The sequence below is a fragment of the Eufriesea mexicana genome, unplaced genomic scaffold (genome assembly GCF_001483705.2).
Source record: "Eufriesea mexicana isolate 0111107269 unplaced genomic scaffold, ASM148370v2 scaffold879, whole genome shotgun sequence".
Classification (NCBI taxonomy): Eukaryota; Metazoa; Arthropoda; class Insecta; order Hymenoptera; family Apidae; genus Eufriesea; species Eufriesea mexicana.
The window spans coordinates 24598-44698 of NW_016909001.1; the positions used below are offsets into that span (position 1 = coordinate 24598).

The window sequence follows — 20101 nt, forward strand, 5'->3', positions numbered from 1 at the left end:
TTCCGATCGTTGTTAGATGCTACGCGTGTAACCCCCTCCGGTCCGTCGAGGAACGAGAACGCGTTCCCCAGTGAGAGAGGCTGCCCCCGTTGAATCCCCCGTATCTCGAGCGATCTTTGCACGAACATCGATCCCATCGCGTACGGGGATAATAAAAAGAGCCGGATGGTAAATGGAAAATATCTTTCGCGAGCGATTCTATACACGGTTGCCGGGAGAATCGTTTAGTTGGATAAAAGGAAGAGAGTAAAAAGGGGGGTGGAGATTGAACGAGCAGCCCTCTCACGAAACGCGCGCGCAAACGAGATTTGTCAACGCGTGTGTGCCTACCATCGTGTCTCGCGGCTGTCTTCCTTCGTCCCGTTCGTCCAACCTTTATTATTATTAGTTTTCTTAATATATCACAATGTGGTCGGTTGTCTCCATGCTCGCGCCGTAAAACACGTCTATCTATTTACCATTTCTCTCGCGATTTTCTTCAACTTTTACGTACACATGTATTTAATTATTGTTGTCTCATCCCTGTATTGTCGATTCCTTACGTCGTTTAATCCCTCGATTTTTTCCTCGTTGCATGAAGGCGATGTCGGTAGTGATAGAGAAATAAAGTTGGGCTTATACAATATATATATAATATATCGTTAATATACGCTTAAAATCCGCCGACGCACGATAATTACGCGTTACCTTTCTTGTATTTATATATCTATATTTATATATATATATATTTTTTTTTATTTCTTTCTTCCCCCGGATATATCGCACATGTATATACGCGTGTGTGTATAGTACGTATATAAATTAAAGATTCGTTTACGGGGCGCTACAACGCTGCGATAATAAATAATACGTGAAAAGATGCGCGCACGCGCCAGTCGCGCGAAACGCACGCGCGTACACGCGTCGCTCTGCACGTATTACAGCACAGTCGGGATACTCGATTATTTATTCGACGTCAGTCTTGTGTGAGGCGGGATCGAAGCTCGCTAACGTTCTCCGTTTCCCACAAATCTTTTGTCTCCCCTTCGCCTGTTCTTTCCCGGTCCTACACCGTTACCGTTTTTCCCTCCGTATCACTCGCGTCTTCGTTTCCTCCTCCTCTTGGACCGCGAGGCTGTCCTCCTCGCGACCGAGGTAAAAATCCTCGGTGAATCGCGGCCGAATGGCACACGTTCGGGGCAACGATCGAGGACGATTAATTATCAGTCGCGAGGAAAACTCGCGCCGCGGAATAAATAGCTGACCGCGAAAAAGGAGAAAGAAAAGGGCGAACCGTTGCCACTTCTGTTTCTTCTTCTTCCTCCACCACCTACACAGCTCCCGCTCTTACGTTTACCTAGCCGCGGGATCGATAGCGAGCTCGATCCGGTTGCACATGCGCGCCGAACAGAAACCATTAAACACGCGACTCCTTCTGGAAATCCGCTCGGTCGCGTCGCGCCGCCGTTTCGTGCCGACGTTCCGCGTCGCGCAGACCTCGCGGCACAGAGACCTCGGGATATAACCTCGCGTCACGGCGGCTCCCTTATCGCGGCCGCTGTTTTTCCGCGCGGAAACCCGCCCTCGCGAATTACAATTCCTTGGCGGAACAGCCGCCCTAACGAAGCCGCCGGCGCTCGCGCTTTTTACCAGCGCGGAAGAAATGTGGCAGTGAGCGGAAAAACGTTCGGAACACGCGAGGCTGTATCAACGAAAAATATGACTCTTTTTACCCCTTTTTCGCCCTCGCGTTTCTTTCTTCCCCCCTTTTTGCCTCTTTCTTGCACCTCTTCTCGTCTAGCCAGAACTTCTCAACCTTGTAACTCAGCCGGAGTTTGGAATTTAAGAGGGAGAGGGTCGCGGGCTAACTTTTTCGCGCGTGTTCCGTGTGGCAGAGGCAGAGGCTTCCGGAGAGCAAGGTCTCGCGAACGTTTGCTCGGGCAAAGTTCGAGCGAGTGCGACGGAAGCGCGCTTCTTCGATCCGCGAAATCGAAGCCTCGTCGTTCTAGAATAATTTATTAAAAAACCCGGCGAGAGTCGGTGGCGTCGCGGAAGAACGCTCACCGTGGAGCAAACCCGTTGTTGGTTCGTGGTCGTGCACGCACACACCCTGTTACTCGGTAAAACTGGCAGAAAATAGAGATCGCGAAGACGCGCTGGTGACGATCGACGAGTCGATTTCAGGGATCGGCGAGTCCTCCGTCGCGCGAGCGGATCTCCAGAGAAGTGTCTCGCGGCAGCGCGCTGCCCTTAAACTGATATGCCAATTGTAGTTACAACTCCGGTTACGCGTTTCACCTACCTGCCGTTGCAAGTAGGTTAAGTCCTCTTAAGCGCGGCACTCGAGGTATATCGCCTACTCTACTACGGTACGCTCGGAAAGTGCGCGAATGGCAGTGCTCGTCGAGAAAGATTTCGATGGGATCGGGACCGCGGTGGAGAGGCTGCGTGAAGCATAGGCGATTTCAACCGTTCCCGATCCTCCTTAATTGGACCGCTCGAGATGCTCGCGGGAACGAGCGAGTTCCGCGCGCGAACAAAGATTCGTCTGGCCTCGTTCGTTGCGGTCCACTCGATCCTCCCTCGTGTCGTCTCCTCTTCGTCTCGTCCACTTCCGCTTCGGGCCTTCAGCATCCGTTTCCTCTCGTTCGCGATCGAATTTTCTCGAGCGCGTGGAATTTTCGGCAACGTGGTCCGCGCGATTAGGAGAATAACAGCGCGGCGTGGAAGATCGGAAGAATGGTGCGTCCTTACGCGTATCTGTGCAACGAGTGTTCGCGGCGCTTGCTTCCTCTGCGCTCGCGCTCGCAAACTGGTTCCGGGCTCGGCGGATTCGAGTACGTGAGATTACTGGAGCCTCGTGGGGGCGGCGCGCTCATCGGGGGCGGGGGTGGGGGGAAAAAGCTCTGCAAGCACGCCTAATGCAAGAACAGAAAAGAGGAAAATTAAACGCGCTCTCTCTCTGAGTGCGTCGATGTCGCGGGATTCGCGTGCATGCTGAGTCATACGAGCTGTGAACAATCGTTGAGAATAAAATTCAGAGTGTTTGTTCGGGTAATTCGAAAATATCGCGTCGGACCTCTGTGAATTTTTATCATTTCCAGCGTACACCCGAGAAATGTTGTTTCAAACGAGCACCCAATACGATTACCGCGATATCATCGACGGAGGATCTACTTTAACCGCGAAACAGGTAAATACCGTTCCCCAGTCGGTGGGAAGGGAAGGTACACGAGAAGAGAGGCAGGTTTAGACGAGAAACGCTTATGAAAGAACGAGGATATTTTCCCGGAACGCGGCCGTAAGTCGAGGAAAAGCAGCAGCTTTGAAGCGCTTTTTGTTTCGAGTAGATATCTCGACTCGTTCTCGAGATAGGGCACTCGAAAGTTTGCTCCGTACGAGATGCATCGGAATACGAACGACGGGGAGATCCTTGGAATAGGCGCGACCTACTTTTCCTCTCGGAAACGCGTGTACAGAGTAAATTGCCGGACAAAAAGTAACGACACAGCGCGTGTCACTGACCACCGCACAGGTATCGAGCGAGAGATAGGTGAAGCAAGAGCGGCGCGAGAGAGAAATCCAATTGCGCGAGTGAGACGCGAACGGTAAACTGTCGAAAATTACAGTGCTCTTTAAACGGGGATATCTCGGCAACGAAACAGCGTATCGAGATGAAACAAACGGCATTTCAAAGGGTATGATTTCGCGCTTCGGATGGTACTAGTTGCGATACTCTGTTCGCGTTACATAATGGCCTATTGTTCGCGAAAGAAGTGATGTTCGACGTTATTGTTTTAAACCATTGTTACTTCCCCGAAACGATCACCGCTATCGATAATAAACGAAAGGTAGATTCCGAAGATATCTACGCGGGTGTGGAATGTTTAATGCGCGAAGGTTAAACAGGGCCGCGGTCGGATACTCACCTTCGCGCTGCCCCTTGATGAAGATTTCGAGAAGACGCTGTCCTGATCGCTGCTTACGCTAGGCACAGGCATTGGTACCGCGTAGTCGTAGGTGGCATCTGTAATCAGTCAAATCGTTACTCGAATTTTTTTTACGCTCGAAAATTCCAATATTCACAAATTTATTTATTTAATTAATAATAATTTACGAGTAGCAGGACCCATTAGCGTATGAACAAAAAGTTTAAAGATACATCAGTTTGTTAGAGAGAGAAAGAATATAGGTTATGTATGGTACAAATGCCAATTATCCAGATTATCGTCGTGTTTGAAGTATAATTATACCATATTCCTATGAATACTACAGTAGATAGATGAGATAACGCTATATACCACGAATACGGTACCTATCATCCAACTCCAAGTATTTGCATACGTTACAGCAACATTGACAACAATTATCAGGAACTAACGTCTCTCCAGAACGATTATCGAACCCCGTTAAAAATAATAACGAATATTCTGAAGCTCGGTACGAAATGATCCTGTAACCCCGTAGAATACGCGATTCCCGAGACCCAGAAGCTTGCCAACAAGTGTCAAGACGACACGGTACATCGATCGCGCTTACCAGACTGCTCAACGTTGTCGTGAAGGTCCTTGTTGTCTATAACAACGGTGCTATATCCGTAATAAGCGGCATGTGGCGGTTCCCTGTACTTGTTCTCGTGGAAGGGTTCCTGATACTCGTCCAGTCTGACATCACCCAGCAGACGATCGTTGAGATCGCGTGGCAGCGTGGTGAGCTTGGTGCCGGCGTACCGATCGTCTAGTTCCTCCACCCTGTACGTCATCAGCGACGGATCCTTCTCCGTGGTTCCATACGCGGATTCCGGCGACAGGTGTTGATGATTGCCCGACGGGATCGCGCTCTTCGTGCCCAGTGGGCTGGAGAAGTTCTTCCGTTGCCTGTGTCTCGTGACGATGAGGAACATGGCGACGGCCAGCAGGAGAATCACCGCGGTTAGGACGCCGATGATCACGGCCATGTAGGTCGGATCGTCCTGTTTCACCACCGGGACTTCCGCCTGCAGAGGATTGTCACGGGCAGAGATTCGATCTCTCACTCTCGGGGCTTCGGTCGTGGGCGGTGATTCAGGGGTGAAATTTCCGTGGGCGATATCTGTAACACAGAGAACAGAGCCGGATCAATGAGACTCTTCCAACTTATAGGACGATTTTCCAGTGACGAATTCGAGTAGAGCAAGCGGTAATTACCAGAGTCGAAAGTGATCTCGTTGATCATGATCCACCGCGAGGCGAAGCTGAACTTCAGCTTCACGAACTTGCCGATCCGATTATGTAGCTTGATCGAGATGTTCCGCGATTGCTCGAAGATCCTGTCCTCCATGTACGAGTACACTATCGGGTCGCCAGTATAGTATCTGCCTCCGACGCTGAACATGATGCTGACCTCGGAGAACACCTGATGCGACATAAAAACGCCTTTGTTCCTCTCGGTTCTCGTATAAACGATAAGATCTCGAAGACGAGATTCGTAAAAATGATCTCGGCAGCGTGGAGTCAGCGAACGATTTCTATCGGGTAATAAACTTTTCGTAACAGGAGCCACGAAAACTTATTTCATATTTCACCGAAAGTATCCCGTTAGAGTGGCGTGGCACAACAGGCACAGCTCGCGAAGAACGTTAGCCGGAAAGAATATATAAAACCGGCCGCGGCAAAGGTTGTTCCATAGGGGAAAATGGCGCGGCTCATTGTGTACGCTAAAGATGATGTACCGGCTAATATTCAACATTAATTATACGTATAAATCAGCATCTTGAGGCGAGCAACTTCTCGAGAAGGCTGGCTGCGCAGCGTTCCGGCACGCGGCTGGCTGGATATTAATATATCCCGCGATTCCTCTTCCACAAATACACACCGGGCTATTTATTACGGACATAACGAGGAACTTTATAGAAGCAACACTCGGTTGACATCGACGACTTCGATAATTGCGAGCCTGCCGTGGCAGCGTTCCCCGGCAACGGGAGACGCGTGGAATGCTAATTCCGCTACGGGAAAGCGTAAGATAGTTGCGCGAGGAGAATGCCAGCCGGAAACTAAGAGCAGGAAAGCCGAGGCAGAGAGGATCGCGCGGGAAAGAGGCAGCCAACGCGAAAGAGTGAAGTACCCGGATAGACAGGGAGTGGAAGAAGAACAGGGCGAAGAGCGAGAGAACAGCGTGAGAGGCTTGGCAATGGAGATTACAAAGCTGAGATTATCTAACTCCCTTAGCTCCCGAAGACGAACGCAACGACGATGCGTATGGATTTTCAAGGGAGCACCGTTCAAGCGTGCCTTGCTAGCTACTGCTGCTTCCCAGTCGGCGATGACGACGAAGAGGAAGACGAAGACGACGCCGGGAGTATGAGGAAAGCCGAAGAAGACGAACGTGGCGGCCACGAAACCGTGCACAACCACCACGAAGGCTGGAGAGTATGGTATTCGAGGAAGACGGGAGAAAGAGAGAGACATGGAGCGCGAAACTGGCGATGCTTTGAAGTGCTGTCTTTCAGAAGACGTGTCCTATCCGCGCGAGCGGGCGCTTGTTAATAGAAGGGGACGTTTAGGGGCGGTTGCTACCATCTCTCACCCCATACTCGCCCTCATACCTCGAGCCATAGACTGCCGACTTGCCAGACTGTCGGTATTGTATTTGAATACGTGGCGTATCTGCTCTCCGGCTCGTTGCTCGCTAGCATTGTGCGTACGAGAGAGAAAGAACAGCAACCACCCACCGACTCCTCCGCCCTCGCTACACCCCGTTGCCGTGCTAGACCGTTTCTCTTGCTTCTCGACGGTTCCCTTCCCCTTCGTCTTTCACCAAGCATCCTTCCTTCTCCGAGAAGAAGCAGCTTCCCCATCGAGCCGATGCAGCGCCGTTTCTGCTGCCCTTGCCTTCGCCACCTCTCGTTTTCCACCTCTCCGCAACTCCATCTTGCCCGGTCGCGAGCGCACAATCGAGCCTCGAGCCGGTTAATGAGGCGCTCCATTCAAATAAATCTTGATACCGGTCAGAGGAGTGTTTCGAGGCCTATTCTGCCGAGGCCCGCGCATCGGGCGACGTCGCCCCGGAAAAACTTCCATTTTCCGTCGTTCGCCATTCGCTCCTCGAGATCCCTGCTTCGCCGCCAGTCATTGTCGCGTCTATCGTCGATGCGACGATGACGAAAAGAGCACGGGGATTAGGCTTCTTCGGCATCCCCGTCGCGTTTAGATAGTCGAGAGTTTGGATCTCGAATCGACTTAAACGACGAATTATGCGTACCTAGATAGGCCAGTTTGGACGCGTGGTTGCTTCGCGACGAAGTACAGTGGAGGGAAAAAAAGGGGACGAGAGGAGAGAGCTCCATCGTCCCTTCTGTCTTGCTTGTTTGTTGTCTCGACGCGCCCCTCGGCTGCTCGATTATGGAGCCGAGGTCCGACCAGGGTAATGAGGGGCTCCATTGAAATAAATCTTGATACCGGGACGGGGCCATTATATAGAAATTCGTGGCCGGAAGCACGCGGGGCCGGAAAATTTTCGCAGAAACGGCCGCCGCAGCCGGCGTCGAAACGGCACCAACACCGACGCGGAACGCCATCACCGTCACGCTAGCAGAAATTCAGTTGCGGCCACCGCCGTTCTTGCCACCCTGTGTAAAATCGCGCGCCTCCGAGCTGCGGCTCGTTTCCTCTTTCTCCTTTCATCCGCTCCAGCTGAAGCCAGGGGCCAACCGTTGTTGCGCCTCGTTACCCATCCTACGTCCGACCTTGACTTCAACGCGAAAACTGGATTTCATGGCGTACGCCATCGTCTTCCCTATCTTTTTCCCTCGAGCTCTTTCTCCTCCAGGGCGCGGTTTAAAGGCTGGCGTTAGATCTTCGCGCGTATTTCGCCGCGATTGTCTGCCTCGCCTTCTCTTTTCGCCCTTTTCCCTCCTCTTCCCGCCCCTCTCGTCCGTTCCATCTAGCACGTTCTTTCCCTCATCCTGCTCCGCGTCTAGTTTTCATCGCCATTTTTTTTTCTCACCCCTTCTGTATCGTGGTTCTGCTCGCGTTGGCGAGTCACCGCCGCGGGCCCTTCCAATTTCCTCCCTGTCGTCCTCGCATCTATCCACCCTCTCTTCCTCTTTTTTTCACGCGTTTTCGCGGATATTCGGTGAACGATCATAGAGGAAATTTGAAAATAACGCGGCCGGGCTTGCGTTCAAAGAGATCGCCGGTAAAGGGATTACGGTGGAAATTCCATCGTCGAACGGGAGGAGTATCGATAACGGGAACGAATCAAAATATTAAAATTTAAAGTAGACGGATCGAGGCGAGTTTCCTCTTTTCTCTTCTCTTTATTTCCCTCTCTCTCTCTCTCTCTCTCTCTCTCTGGTGCACATTTTTTCCCTCCCTTTTTCGTCTCGTTTCCTTTCCGCTGGAAAATCGTGGAACGAATTTATTACACGTTGCTTGACGAAATAACGAGGACGAGGAATATTACTGGATGGAAGCGCTACCGGTACGAGCTAACAGACGACGAGGAGCATGACTCTGGGCTCTGCATGTTGCGGAACGTAAATACGTGACTGTTCTACGGGCCAAAAATCTGCCCGAGGGTTCGTTCGTGGGGATACGGAGATCACGACCCGCAAACGTTGGGGAAGGCTCTGGTTTCTCTTACCCGGTTTCCCTGCTGCCTCTTCCTTTTGCTCTGCCATCGAAATCACGACGCCGAGATCAGCCACGATTGCATCCGTTACCCCCCAGAAACTTCTTACAACTCGGTCAATAATCGTTCAATTAACGCGGCAACCTGTCTCTCCTTATTCTCTTTCACCGCGTATACGTGTTTCGTTAATTACAACCAGCATACTTTCCAGCGAACGCTTTTACTCGAATTTCAACCTTCGATCCCTCGTGCTAGCTATCCCGGCTGACATCTAAATTACACCGTGTCTAGCTAGGAATTCAGAAATTCCCTTCGATTCTGGGAAGGGTACAGCTTGCACGTATACAAGAATACGGCTATCGTATAATTTTGATACGCGTCTTAACTGCCAAGTCAGGTCTGCCATGAAACGATATTAAACGAAATAACTCTTTGCCAGTGTGTTCGCGAATAGTAAGTCACGAACATTGCAATTCGCTTGTCCGGCTGACTATGTTGCATTAAGATGAGTACAAAAAGAGGCTTAAAGAATTAAAGAGTCTTAAAATCATTCTCCATGAATATCGTTTCATATCCTTCGACTATATATCTTCTCATCAGTGTCACGAGACTTACCTGTACATCCTTGGTGAATTGATTATTGCAAAAAATATGGACGGCGGAGAACTCTCTGACGTGGTCGAACTCGAACTTGATCTCCAACGGATGCCCAGACCTGGTGTCGTTCCTCCAGCCCACCCATCCACGGGCCCTGTCGTACTCCTGGTAACCCATCTTGAAGTTATCCGGCCCGACCTTGCCGTCCGTCAACTGACCCAGGCCACGCAGGAGCTGGCCGTCCCAGTAGCCGTCGTAAGTGGCGTCGAAGAACTCCCAGTTGCCACGTTTGTCGCCCTGTGGCATCGAGTAGGACACGATGCCGTCGTTCCACGGACAACCGTACAGCTCCACCCGCATGCAAACTGTGCGACGATGGTAGCTGTACGGCAAGAAGCGAACTTTGCTCGCCCACATCGGTGGCTCCAGCTCGTGCTTCGACTCCAGATAGGTGTTTGTGTTCCCTTTGATCACCTGTGACAAGCGATTCCACGATAAGTTTCTTCGTTTCCTACTTATTCGAACGTTGAGCTACTCGTTCGCCGAATTTACTGGTTTGAGATCGGATGTATATCGGATTGCAGGCGCAGACGCGATTTGCCTACGAAAATTTTTCCATGGTATTCCAACGAGCGAGGGGAAATAGTAAAAACAGCGGTGTTCGATTCGTCGCGCGAAGGTATTAATTTTAAATCCACGATAGGAGCTTGTCAAGTCCGTTTAGCCTTCAACCTCTGTCACGAGGAACGGTAATTAAAGGAAGCCAGATCCCGGCCGTCAAAATTCTCGGCCGCTTAATTACGCGTGTCTTTCAGCCGCTGCTAACTCGGATACGTTTCGTATCGGAAAGGAAGATCGTTATTAACACCTGACGTAAACTCGCTCGGGGGGATATCCTCTGAATAATTCATTGGCCGAGTAAAACCGTACGGAATCCAACGGATAAGCCAGTGGAATATACGATTCGGCTCTCAGGGCGTATCATTAAAATACCATAAACTATCGGCGATCGTATCGATAATGAAGATTCAAATAGTATGCGTATACACCTGTCGGGATCACGACCGCGATGAACCACGGTCACGTAAGCAGGCATACGTGAGAATCCCGCAGCCGTGGAGAGTCGAGTGCCGCTGTCAAGCCCGTAAGTGGAAAATAAGAGGTCCTTTGTTTCGAAGGGACGAACCCTCGACGATGCTGCACGAGAAATTCTCGATCCTCGGCCGCGATACAAGCCGCTTCTGGCCTTCGTGCTCGCGCTCCACCGGTCGAATAGAACGCGCGTTGTTCCATCCGAGAACGCGTGAAACGAGAAATCGCGTCGACTAGGAACGCCCACGACATTTCTGCCGTCGTTCCTTCCAGTATTTCGCTGCTTTTCAGAAGAATTCCAAGGCTGAGGAGTTCCCGAGGTATCGTTAGCCGGGTTATTAGCCGTGGAACCTAAAGTGGCGGAGGAATTCGAGGGCAGCTCGGGACTTTATTTAGATTTCGCCTGTGCTAAAGATAAATTCCAATATTCCCTGAAGGAATCGTCGCTCTATGAAGCAGAAGCGAACGTTTCGATACGCGTGTCCGAGCTGATTGGAGAGAAAAGGATGAATACGTATCGGTGTTCCGTGGTCTCTTTGGTTGGTACCTTTTCCATTAGGGCGTCTTCCTTTGATTCCTTTCATTGACCCAATTCGCCCAGATCGAAGGAATCTTACTTTCAGATTAGCCGATCCACGATTCAAGCTACCTTACGAGTCCCTCTATCTTCTACGGTTTTATCTTAATTCGTACTAGGAATTGCGCCTTTGCTCGGCAGAATTGAACCTAACGCTCGACCTACCACGACCGGCCAAATGACCGATGGAGGAAAAGAATAAAGAAGTAGAATTTTAAAAAATGGATTAATTAATTACACGTATAGTAGAAGAAAAATCAAAGAGATCAAAGACTCGGCTCAAAGACTCATTTTTTCGTTACAGGAAGATAGTAATTCGAAGACTGTCTACCATAAAGTCGAGGATATTTTTAAGACGGTAAATAAGAAATCGTATGCAAATTAAGACGTACAACTATTTTACTTCGATATTCCACGCATCGTTGGGTAATTGTAAATTTGATATATTAATTAACATCCATCTTTAGAATTTGATTAAATGGCGATTGAATGGTGCCTCTGAAGTTCAAAGGGTTAATGCATAATTGTAAATCAAAAGCTTCAAAATGGTCATTTGAACTGTGGTAAATCCACTGTTAATAAATTTTAATCCTCTACCATCTTGTGGTTTAGGTTATTTTAGGTTTAGGTTAGGTTAGGTTATTTTATTTCACAATAAATCCAAATTTTACTTCAGCAAACTTCTTCTACACGATCATTGCCGTTTCATGCCATTTCACATTTCGTAGATAGATACTCGCACGCAGGGAATAAGTCTTCGGATGTTACCAAGAGGTAATGTCAAATTCACTAGAAATTTACAACGTCCTACTTTAGCTAACATCGTTACCTTTTCTCTAAAACAAGTAGAGATTGGCAAATTTTTCAGGTCTCAGCGACAATAGGGTAAACTCGACAGAGTTGGTTACAGTTTCGGCGAAGATTTGGAGGTGTGGAGATTTGGCTGCAACGAGTATGCAATTGCCGTTCGTAGCCACGATGGTGGGAAAGGAAACACGATTAAAAGATGATCGCGGACCACGCGGACCGGCACGTTCTGCGGCGTGGCGGTCCAGTAATTGGGAGAGACCGGTGGCTGACACCGTTTTATTCGCGCTCGTTATTCCCTCCGCGACTTTCTAGCTGATGTTTGGCGCATCGAAACGAAATACAATGAGCCGACACGCGTGAAATTCCGGCTGGCGTCGCGCCGTGGACAACGTTTCGTTTCGACTTCGTTACAGCGGCTTAATGAGCGCGCCGTGCTCGTTAAGGGGACGAAATATGCGCCCGTAAACGGAACGCTTCTGAAAGAAGTCTGATTCGACGCCACCGAAACAAAATACGAAAAAGAGCAGCAGATCGTCGACGCTCGTGTACGTTTGAAATTTTGGTAACGGGACGGTTCCGTTCCACGTCTCGTTGAAAGAGGTGCAACTTGCAACACTTTCACGGTGTTTGTCCGTTTGCAAATTCGAATAAAGTAAAGTTAAACGACTGTGTACACGTTTCGGGCCGATTACTGTAGAGGGACCTTGTCTAAGTGGATACAAAGATACTCGGTCTTAGGAGGAGAGTGCAAGTCCTTCGGGTCATTGATTTACAAAGAGAGTGCAAGTCCTTGGGGTCGTAGATTTCGTTGAAACTTTGCAGGTTTGTAGATTTAGTCGTCCAGTTAAAGAAAATGTATCATTACAAGGGTAACTACTCGATAGTTTTCGAGATATCTATGATTAGAGTCTTATTATTGCCTTAATTACAGATTTATGTCGAATATTTATCAAGTACGGTTGTGGCCTAATGGCGATATCTGAAAATTCCCACGTTGGTGGCAATTTTCAAATGTTGCCATTAATCAATGTCACTTCGTAGCTATCGATAACTATTCAGAAGAAATCTCTAGTTAAGAATAATAATAAAGCTTTAATCATGAATATCTAAAAAATTATTGAGTAGTTGCTCTTATAATGGTACATTTTCTTGAACAGGATAACTAAATCTACAAATCTGCAAAGTTTCAACTAAATCAATCTCCCGAAGAACTTGCACTCTCCTTGTTAGATAACAAAAGTGCAGAAATATTTTATTTAATAAACACCAATATTTGGAAATCGCTGATTTTTAGGTTACGAAAATATTCGGACGAATTAAGATTATGAAATTAAAATAATTATTTTTAAATGAGGATTAATATCGAGTAGTTGTTCTTATAATGGTACATTTTCTTGAACAGGATAACTAAATCTACAAACCTAAAAAGTTTCAACTAAATCAATGACCCAAAGAACTTACATTCTCCTTGTTAGTATAATCGTGTCGTTGTTTCATACGCGCCGATAATTAGGAGACAAGGAAGAAATAATTTTATGGATAATTCTCCTCATATTCATTCGAGTAGACTAGACTAGGATAAAATTATTTTCAGAAAGGTAATGAAAATTCAGAATGCGAAACTTTTAAAATTAGCAGCGCTATTTGTCGTTTTACGTAAAGTACTTGGCAGTTCCATTTTTAGCGTGGGCTTCAAAATTTAGGTTAAGATTATATTTATCGTAGCATTTCGAAGAAAATTTCCGAAGAAAGAGGAAACACAGGGAACCAGTACCACGAGCAGCATAGGTAAAGATTCATTTCCATATGACAACACGTGGAAACGTTTCTTAAAAGCATATTTGAAGTACGTCATTTAAAGAGCAGAGACGTAAATGATCCGAGACTATCGCGAAGTAGGTATCGTAAAAGTTACATAGAGATACTCCACGTGGAATACACTCTTTGGGCCCTGTGTCACAATTAATTACAAAATACTCGAGTTTGTATATCGCGTTACGATTCCACGAAGAACTTACGACGTAGGCGTAACTAGTAACGACAGATAAGACAGTCGACTGGATGTTTATCGACAAACTTCTCCAGTCCCAGTTGGAAAACAAAAATACTCGGAGCATCTGGTAGCAGCGAAAATACAGCTGACGCGAGAGTCGAAAGGACGAGCCAGCTCGTCAAACGATCCGATAACGCGGATAAATCCCCATCGAACGCGGAGAAAGGGGTCTCTTGCTGGCTTTTAATCGACTCTGACGATCCGCGAAAGGGGTGCCACAAATTTTCAGCTTATTCCGAGAAAAGCCGAGACGGCTGCGGTCGTGTGATCGTGGCCGCGGGGACGAAAGGCGCGAGGGCGAAAATACGACGGCATTTACGAGCCGTCGACTCGTCCTCCAAGAAAAATAAGTAATCTCGATATTTATCTGCGCGCCCACGCGCGTTCCGCCGCGGAACGCCTCGCGTCTACAGTCAAAGACTTTTCCGTTCCCCCCTCTCCGAGAGAAGAAGGGGACAAAGGGGAGGAAAGGGAGCGAGATCGCTTTGGTTCCACGTGCGTTTGGCATTTTTCGTTTGGCATTTTTTGGTCGCGGACAAATTCCAGGCTCGAAGAAGCCTAGCAGGGCGTGGCGCGCCACCAACGCCCATCTTATGTTAATGTTTCCGCGCCTTTGGTCCCGAATCCTGAGCGGTGGCCCGCCACCGAACAGAAGCCGCGTTGATGGTCCCGTGTCGTCGGGGAAGATCGTGACGGATAAGCTGTCTGACGGTTTAATTAGACGGATATACTCGACGGGTGGTCCCAAGTGGAACCCACGAATTTTCCACGCATGTACTCGCGAACCGGGTCCAACGACCTTTCTTCGAGAATCGCCTGATGAGACAGAATCTCACTCTTCGGTGCAATTTCTCTGCCAAATTTTGTCCATGTAGCTATTGTGCGTTCGACATAAGAAGATGCGTGTATATTCTTACGATTGATTAACTCAACTGACACTCCCTTGACTACAGAAAACGGTGATCGATGATCTTCGTCGTCATCTTCGACTAATAGCGGTCACTGTCTGTGATGATGGGAGTGTCAGTGAAGTTAATCAACCGTCATGCCTTCTTTTCTCGAACACACTATACATAGACTGAAACGTTCCCAACGTTCAACGTCAATTCTAGAGTACCAAAGGCTCGAAAATGTTTAAAGTGTTCTCTTCCATCGAATTCTTTGTTCTTTTCTCATGGAGATCTATGTAGGTATTGTGCGTTCGGGGGAAGAAGGTGCGTGTGCATCCTTACGATTGATTAACTGTACTGATTCTTCTACCTCGACCACAGAAAACGGTGATCGATTATCTTCATCATCTTCATCTTCGGCTAATAGCGGTCACTGCCTGTGATGATGCGAGTGTCAGTGGAGTTAATCAACCGTCATGCCTTCTTTTCTCGAACGCACTATACATACGCCGAGACGTTCTCGACGTTCAGCGTTAATTCTAGAGTTCCGAGTGTCCTCCTCGAGCGAATTCTTTGTTCTTTTCATGGAGATCTATAAGCCCGCATCAATATTTCCTAATATACGAGCGCCTGGAATATTCAGGCCTTTAATCCTGTTAATCCGTAAACGAGATAATAACTCTTGGCTGATTGAGATATACAGTCGAAACTTCGTGACTCATCAAGGAAGAAACTGGTTCCCAGTCAGCAATTTTTCCAAACTCCCTTTCTCTCCTTCGTTTTACGCTCGAGAGCCGACTTTCAATCGCCATTTAATAAAATCCTAAAGATCGATAGTTTAATGTGCCGTGACGATACGTGAAATGTCAAAGTAAAGTAATTCCATCCGTCAACCCGTTACGTTCTACTGGCGCCATTGCGACGCCATTGTCAATCCGCAATCCGCAATTTGCAATTCGCCTTCCATCTCACTGAGAATTAACAATCGCAAATCACCGAGGCGTAATTTTTCCGTGTCAAACGAACCGTCGAGTTTAGCGTGGATTAAAATTCTTGCGGAAAAAGACCGATTCTTCGACCGATTTCGATCGACCCGGAGGACCCCAGCCGAAATGCGAAACAACGACAGACGGTTCCGTGCGATTAGCCCGGTGAGACAGCGCGAGGTTTGCGCGAAGGATCAACGAGATAACGCATGCTCGCTCGGCTATCTGCTTCGCGCCAAATACGGTCGTCGAAAAATATTAGACGCATCCCGCCACTTTTTCGCCTCTTTTCCCCGCGGTTCCATCCGGATGGACTGTAAAGTGGTCGGAGCCGTTGACAACCGCACGCCACGGTGTACCACCGACGTCGCCTGGCCCGGGCCGAGCTGTTACGAGAGATTATTCGCCGGATAAGCCGAGTGTCGTTGTGTAATTAAGCGGGGGAACAGGCCCTCGCAGCGGGGACGAAAGGGACACGAATTTCTGCAGATTTATCCCGGCCAACCACCAGCCACACTCTCCGGGCTTCGTTTGGGTGGGCCTCTCGCTTCGAACCTGTTTCCTGGACGAATCCGGGACTGATCTGACGGAACGAGCGACTTTTTCCACGAACCTACGCAGCGTGTACGTGCACGCGGATACTCGCGAGAGGAACGATCATCGATGCGCGGGTATCTCGATTTCCTTTCACCTTTTTCGACCGGTTTCCTTGCCTCGCGAACGTCTCTTACTTAATTAATCCCGCTTTACCGACGGGATTAAGCGGGAATCAGTGGGAGCCCAGACGACCGTAATTTATAACCGATCTTCAGGGACGTAAATTTCGTGGCCACGACTCGGGTAATAAGCGTCCGGGGGCCGGTAATCGGAGAGAGACTAGGAGGAGCGAGTGGGCGAGCAGACGCGTTCTCGAGTTTTATTCCGACGAGATCGTTTCGAATGCGAAAATGCGTTAATGGATCGACCGTGCCGGGAATGTTGCGCGTTTCGCGCGACGCGTTGAAATATCGGCGATTATTTCAAGACAATGCGGCGTATCAAACATGCATGATATGTACCTCGTTAACAATTAAAATCGCGCTGCGTTTAGTATCGTAATATACGCGGCATTGTTGTCGTAATATTAGAGGTATTGAAATTTTGCGAATTGAATTCTCAATAGGCATTTCGCTCGTAGGAACCTTCGAAACGTTTCTCCATACGCGTAACTATGCACCCGAGAGTAATCTCCGTTCGAGTTTAGAATATCCCGTGATGGAAGGCACAGAGGAGACAGCGGATAAGGGAGGAAAGTAAGAAACTTTACCGATTAATTTGTATTCGCCGCGAGAAAGAAAAGATGGAGAATTTCAGAGCGATTCGCGAACGCGAATAATTTGGTGCTCGGGAATAGCGAGACAATTTGAACGCTAAAGTCGAAACAGATCTGTCATTATACAGCTGCTGGAAGGTAGAGGGAAGAAGTTTGAAGGAAAAACTTGGCCGGCGCGAAGAAAGGCAGTTTTTCTTCGACCGAGCACTTTCACTGCCTTTTCCCTGGCACCCTGGTTAAAGAAGAAAGAAAGTGCGTGCCAGAAAGTTCTTTTCCAGAGAGAAATATTCCCGAGCCGAAGGTTATTTCGCGGCGGCATGTAAATGGAGTCGCGACGGTCGAATAAGGGTGGTTAAATTTCGTGTTGCTTCGACCTTCGTGCGATGCGCAGCGTAGGTTCGATCGACCTCGGCTTACTCAGCCCCGATGTACGCCTATGTAGGTGAGTCGAAATCGTCTGACCCGCGAGCAAGCACGCGACGACTTTCCCTTCCCTCGTTTTATTGATCCACCCTCCTATACAAATAAGCTCGAAGCACCCTCTCCACGTACTAACTTCCAAGGAAATCCACCTCGTCGACTGGACGTTCACCTCCTTCCTTCCTTTCTCCCTTTTTCTCCCTTTTTCCCCCTTTTTCCCTCTCTTTCCTCCGCGTCCACCAACCCCGCCCACCCCTTTCGCCTCGGCCGCTTTCTGTTCTCGAGAATCACGATCGCTCGTCGTCGGAATAAGCGTCCACGTCGCATTCGTCGGCAAATAGAAATAAAAACAAGCGCGGCTGGAAAATAACGTTATCGTCGACAGGGCGAAATGACTTATATTGGTTCCCGCGTCGCTCTTCGCAACAAATATCGCAAAATAGAGAAAGTTCTTCGTCCACCTAGTCCTGGTCCCCGTTGTCCCCCTCGACGAAGATATAAATCGCGCGACGAGGAGGATAAGGACGATACGAGAACGTTAAAGGTCAAGAACACGATGTCACCGAGAGTTCTCCATTAATCCGTGAATCTCGCGATTGCTTCTCTTCTGCGACCGCGCCTCGAGACCACCGTTCCCTCGTTACGAATGGCCTTTTAAAGGTATCTCTGGACGTGGCACGGAGAAATGGCAAACATCCAGCGGATATAACGCTCGTACCCGCGGCGCGACGCGGGCTTATAACACCCACGTCAACAGCGGAGAATTCCTCGCGGACGCGTGGCCGGTGCGCGCGAGGGACAGTTCATTCATCGACGTCAGCCCGGCTGCACCGCTCCTCCCAGCGCGGAATTCGCCGGATTCCCGCGCGAGTAACGCCGCGGAGGACACGCGTTTTCACCGTTGGTAATAAATGAACGACGCCCGGCCCCCATTGTTGGCTGTTGCTAATTAAAGTCGCCGTGGGTTCACGGTTACCGATCTATTCTAGTAAATTGCCATCGAAGCAGAACCGCGGTACCCACTTTTCAGGCGGAGCATATCGCGTCCGAGATTTACGTCTTGTTAACGTCACGGTTTAGTTACCGGAGGCCCACGGCGCACTGTCTGCACATGGACCCGCGGACAACCGCCACAAATCATTCCCAATAATCCACGCTCTCTGCCCGTTTTACGCGCACACCGCGCCGCGGGACTAAATTTAACCGCCGCGATTCCGCTTACGCGCCACCTCTCGCGCGCGTGCGGACCTGGCCCGCCGCTGAATCGTTGCCACCGGTTAATTGAATTGAATTATGCGCCTCTTGTGTGCCGTGTGCGCGACTCCCATGACCGCGGATGACAAACACCGGGTATTGATCGTCGGCTCACCTCTGGATACGTCTTCCTTATGTATCGCTTTTGCCGCAATTGTCACCGGATTATGCCGAGTACTAGGTCCCGCCAGGTTTTCGCGTTCCTTCCTCGTCTCGCTTTCGATTTGTCGCGATACTTCACACGTGCGAATAATTTGCGGAAATAGGATAGAAGCGAAAACGAGGATCTATGGATCTATAGATCCACGGCTCGGTGTCGTCGTCCGTAATAGTAGTAGCGATTCGGTGAAAGCAACCGAGTCTTTTTCTTCAAATTTTCGATAATTAATTCGAATTCTTTACGCAACGTCTCCTTGCGTAATGGCGACTCCGTGTAATCGAAGTTTCAATAACGATAGGAAAACTTTCGATTCGCTATCGGAATTATCAACACAGCTGCGTGCAAGGAACCCGAGATGTCGTTCGAGATGGACCTCGCGTGAGTTGTTTGGAAATTGACGTCACGCTAATGATGACAAACCTAACTATGCCTTTTCCTCCGAGCAATAAACAAACTTCAAGGATGGGACCGAAGAGAGGCGAAGATAACGACACACGCGATGATAACCCGAGATATCTCCGGTAGACTATACAATCTCCGCTCGTCGCCATGTGTACTGTTTTAAGCTGCGCTATAAAAGTATTTCTCCTGGCGTGACTCTAGAATCCAATTCCAATTTAATTTCTGCTCGTCCCTCGCTCCGTTGTCGCCAGCTTCCTCGTGTCACGCGATTTCTCGCGGAAAGACACGCGTGTCCTCGGTTTCCTCTCGTGCAGCTAATTTCCACGATCGAGCACGACCAGTCCGGAAAAGCGGAAAAGGCGTAATTTTCGAGTCGCGGTTTATTACGTGGCGCGAAAAGGCCGAAGAGCGAGAGGGAAGGAAAGGCTTTGCCTGTTTCCCCGTCCAAGTACTCGATACTTTCGTTTTCTCTTTCCACGGGGCCGCCTTCTCGCGACGTAACGGGAAAGCTACTTAGCCCGCCTAATAGAAAGCGCAATCGACACCTATCGACACGGGGAAGCCGGTCAATTATCGCGACACCTTTGAAACCACGCGATTACTTACCTCCCCGTTCAGATAGTCCCTGTATCGAACCCACTTGCCGAGCTTCGGCCTCCAATACTCCAGCATGTACGCCTCCGAGTATTCGACACCTTGCCCGTTGCCAAAGCGGCCCTGAGTGCTGGTGGCGGTGATCATGTGGACCGTGTGAAGATCGATTTCCAACCACTCGCGTGGTTTCGTCGTGATCTGCTGCTTCGGGCACCAGGCACCTCCGTGGCTCTCTTGCCTCAGCCTGCAAGGGTAAATATTTACTCTGAGATTACCGACCTTCTATTTCTTCTCCCTTTTCCCTCTCTCACTCTCTCTCAACCCCGTCTGTCTGTTCGTCCCTGTCGCGTCCTCGTTGTCCC

General features: G+C 49.1%; 1 protein-coding gene across 1 annotated transcript in view; it reads right to left on the reverse strand.

Annotated features, from left to right (window-relative positions):
• Window positions 1–2729: 2729 nt before the first annotated feature.
• LOC108546964 (discoidin domain-containing receptor 2) overlaps window positions 2730–20101 on the reverse strand; it is a 34478-nt gene continuing 17106 nt past the window's right edge. The window contains exons 3-8 of the mRNA XM_017899278.1: window positions 19752–19983; window positions 9208–9663; window positions 5166–5373; window positions 4519–5070; window positions 3909–4006; window positions 2730–2897 (exon numbers count right to left, since the gene is read on the reverse strand). Coding sequence (XP_017754767.1) covers window positions 2730–2897; window positions 3909–4006; window positions 4519–5070; window positions 5166–5373; window positions 9208–9663; window positions 19752–19983 — 1714 coding nt within the window. The remainder of the gene's footprint in view (window positions 2898–3908; window positions 4007–4518; window positions 5071–5165; window positions 5374–9207; window positions 9664–19751; window positions 19984–20101) is intronic.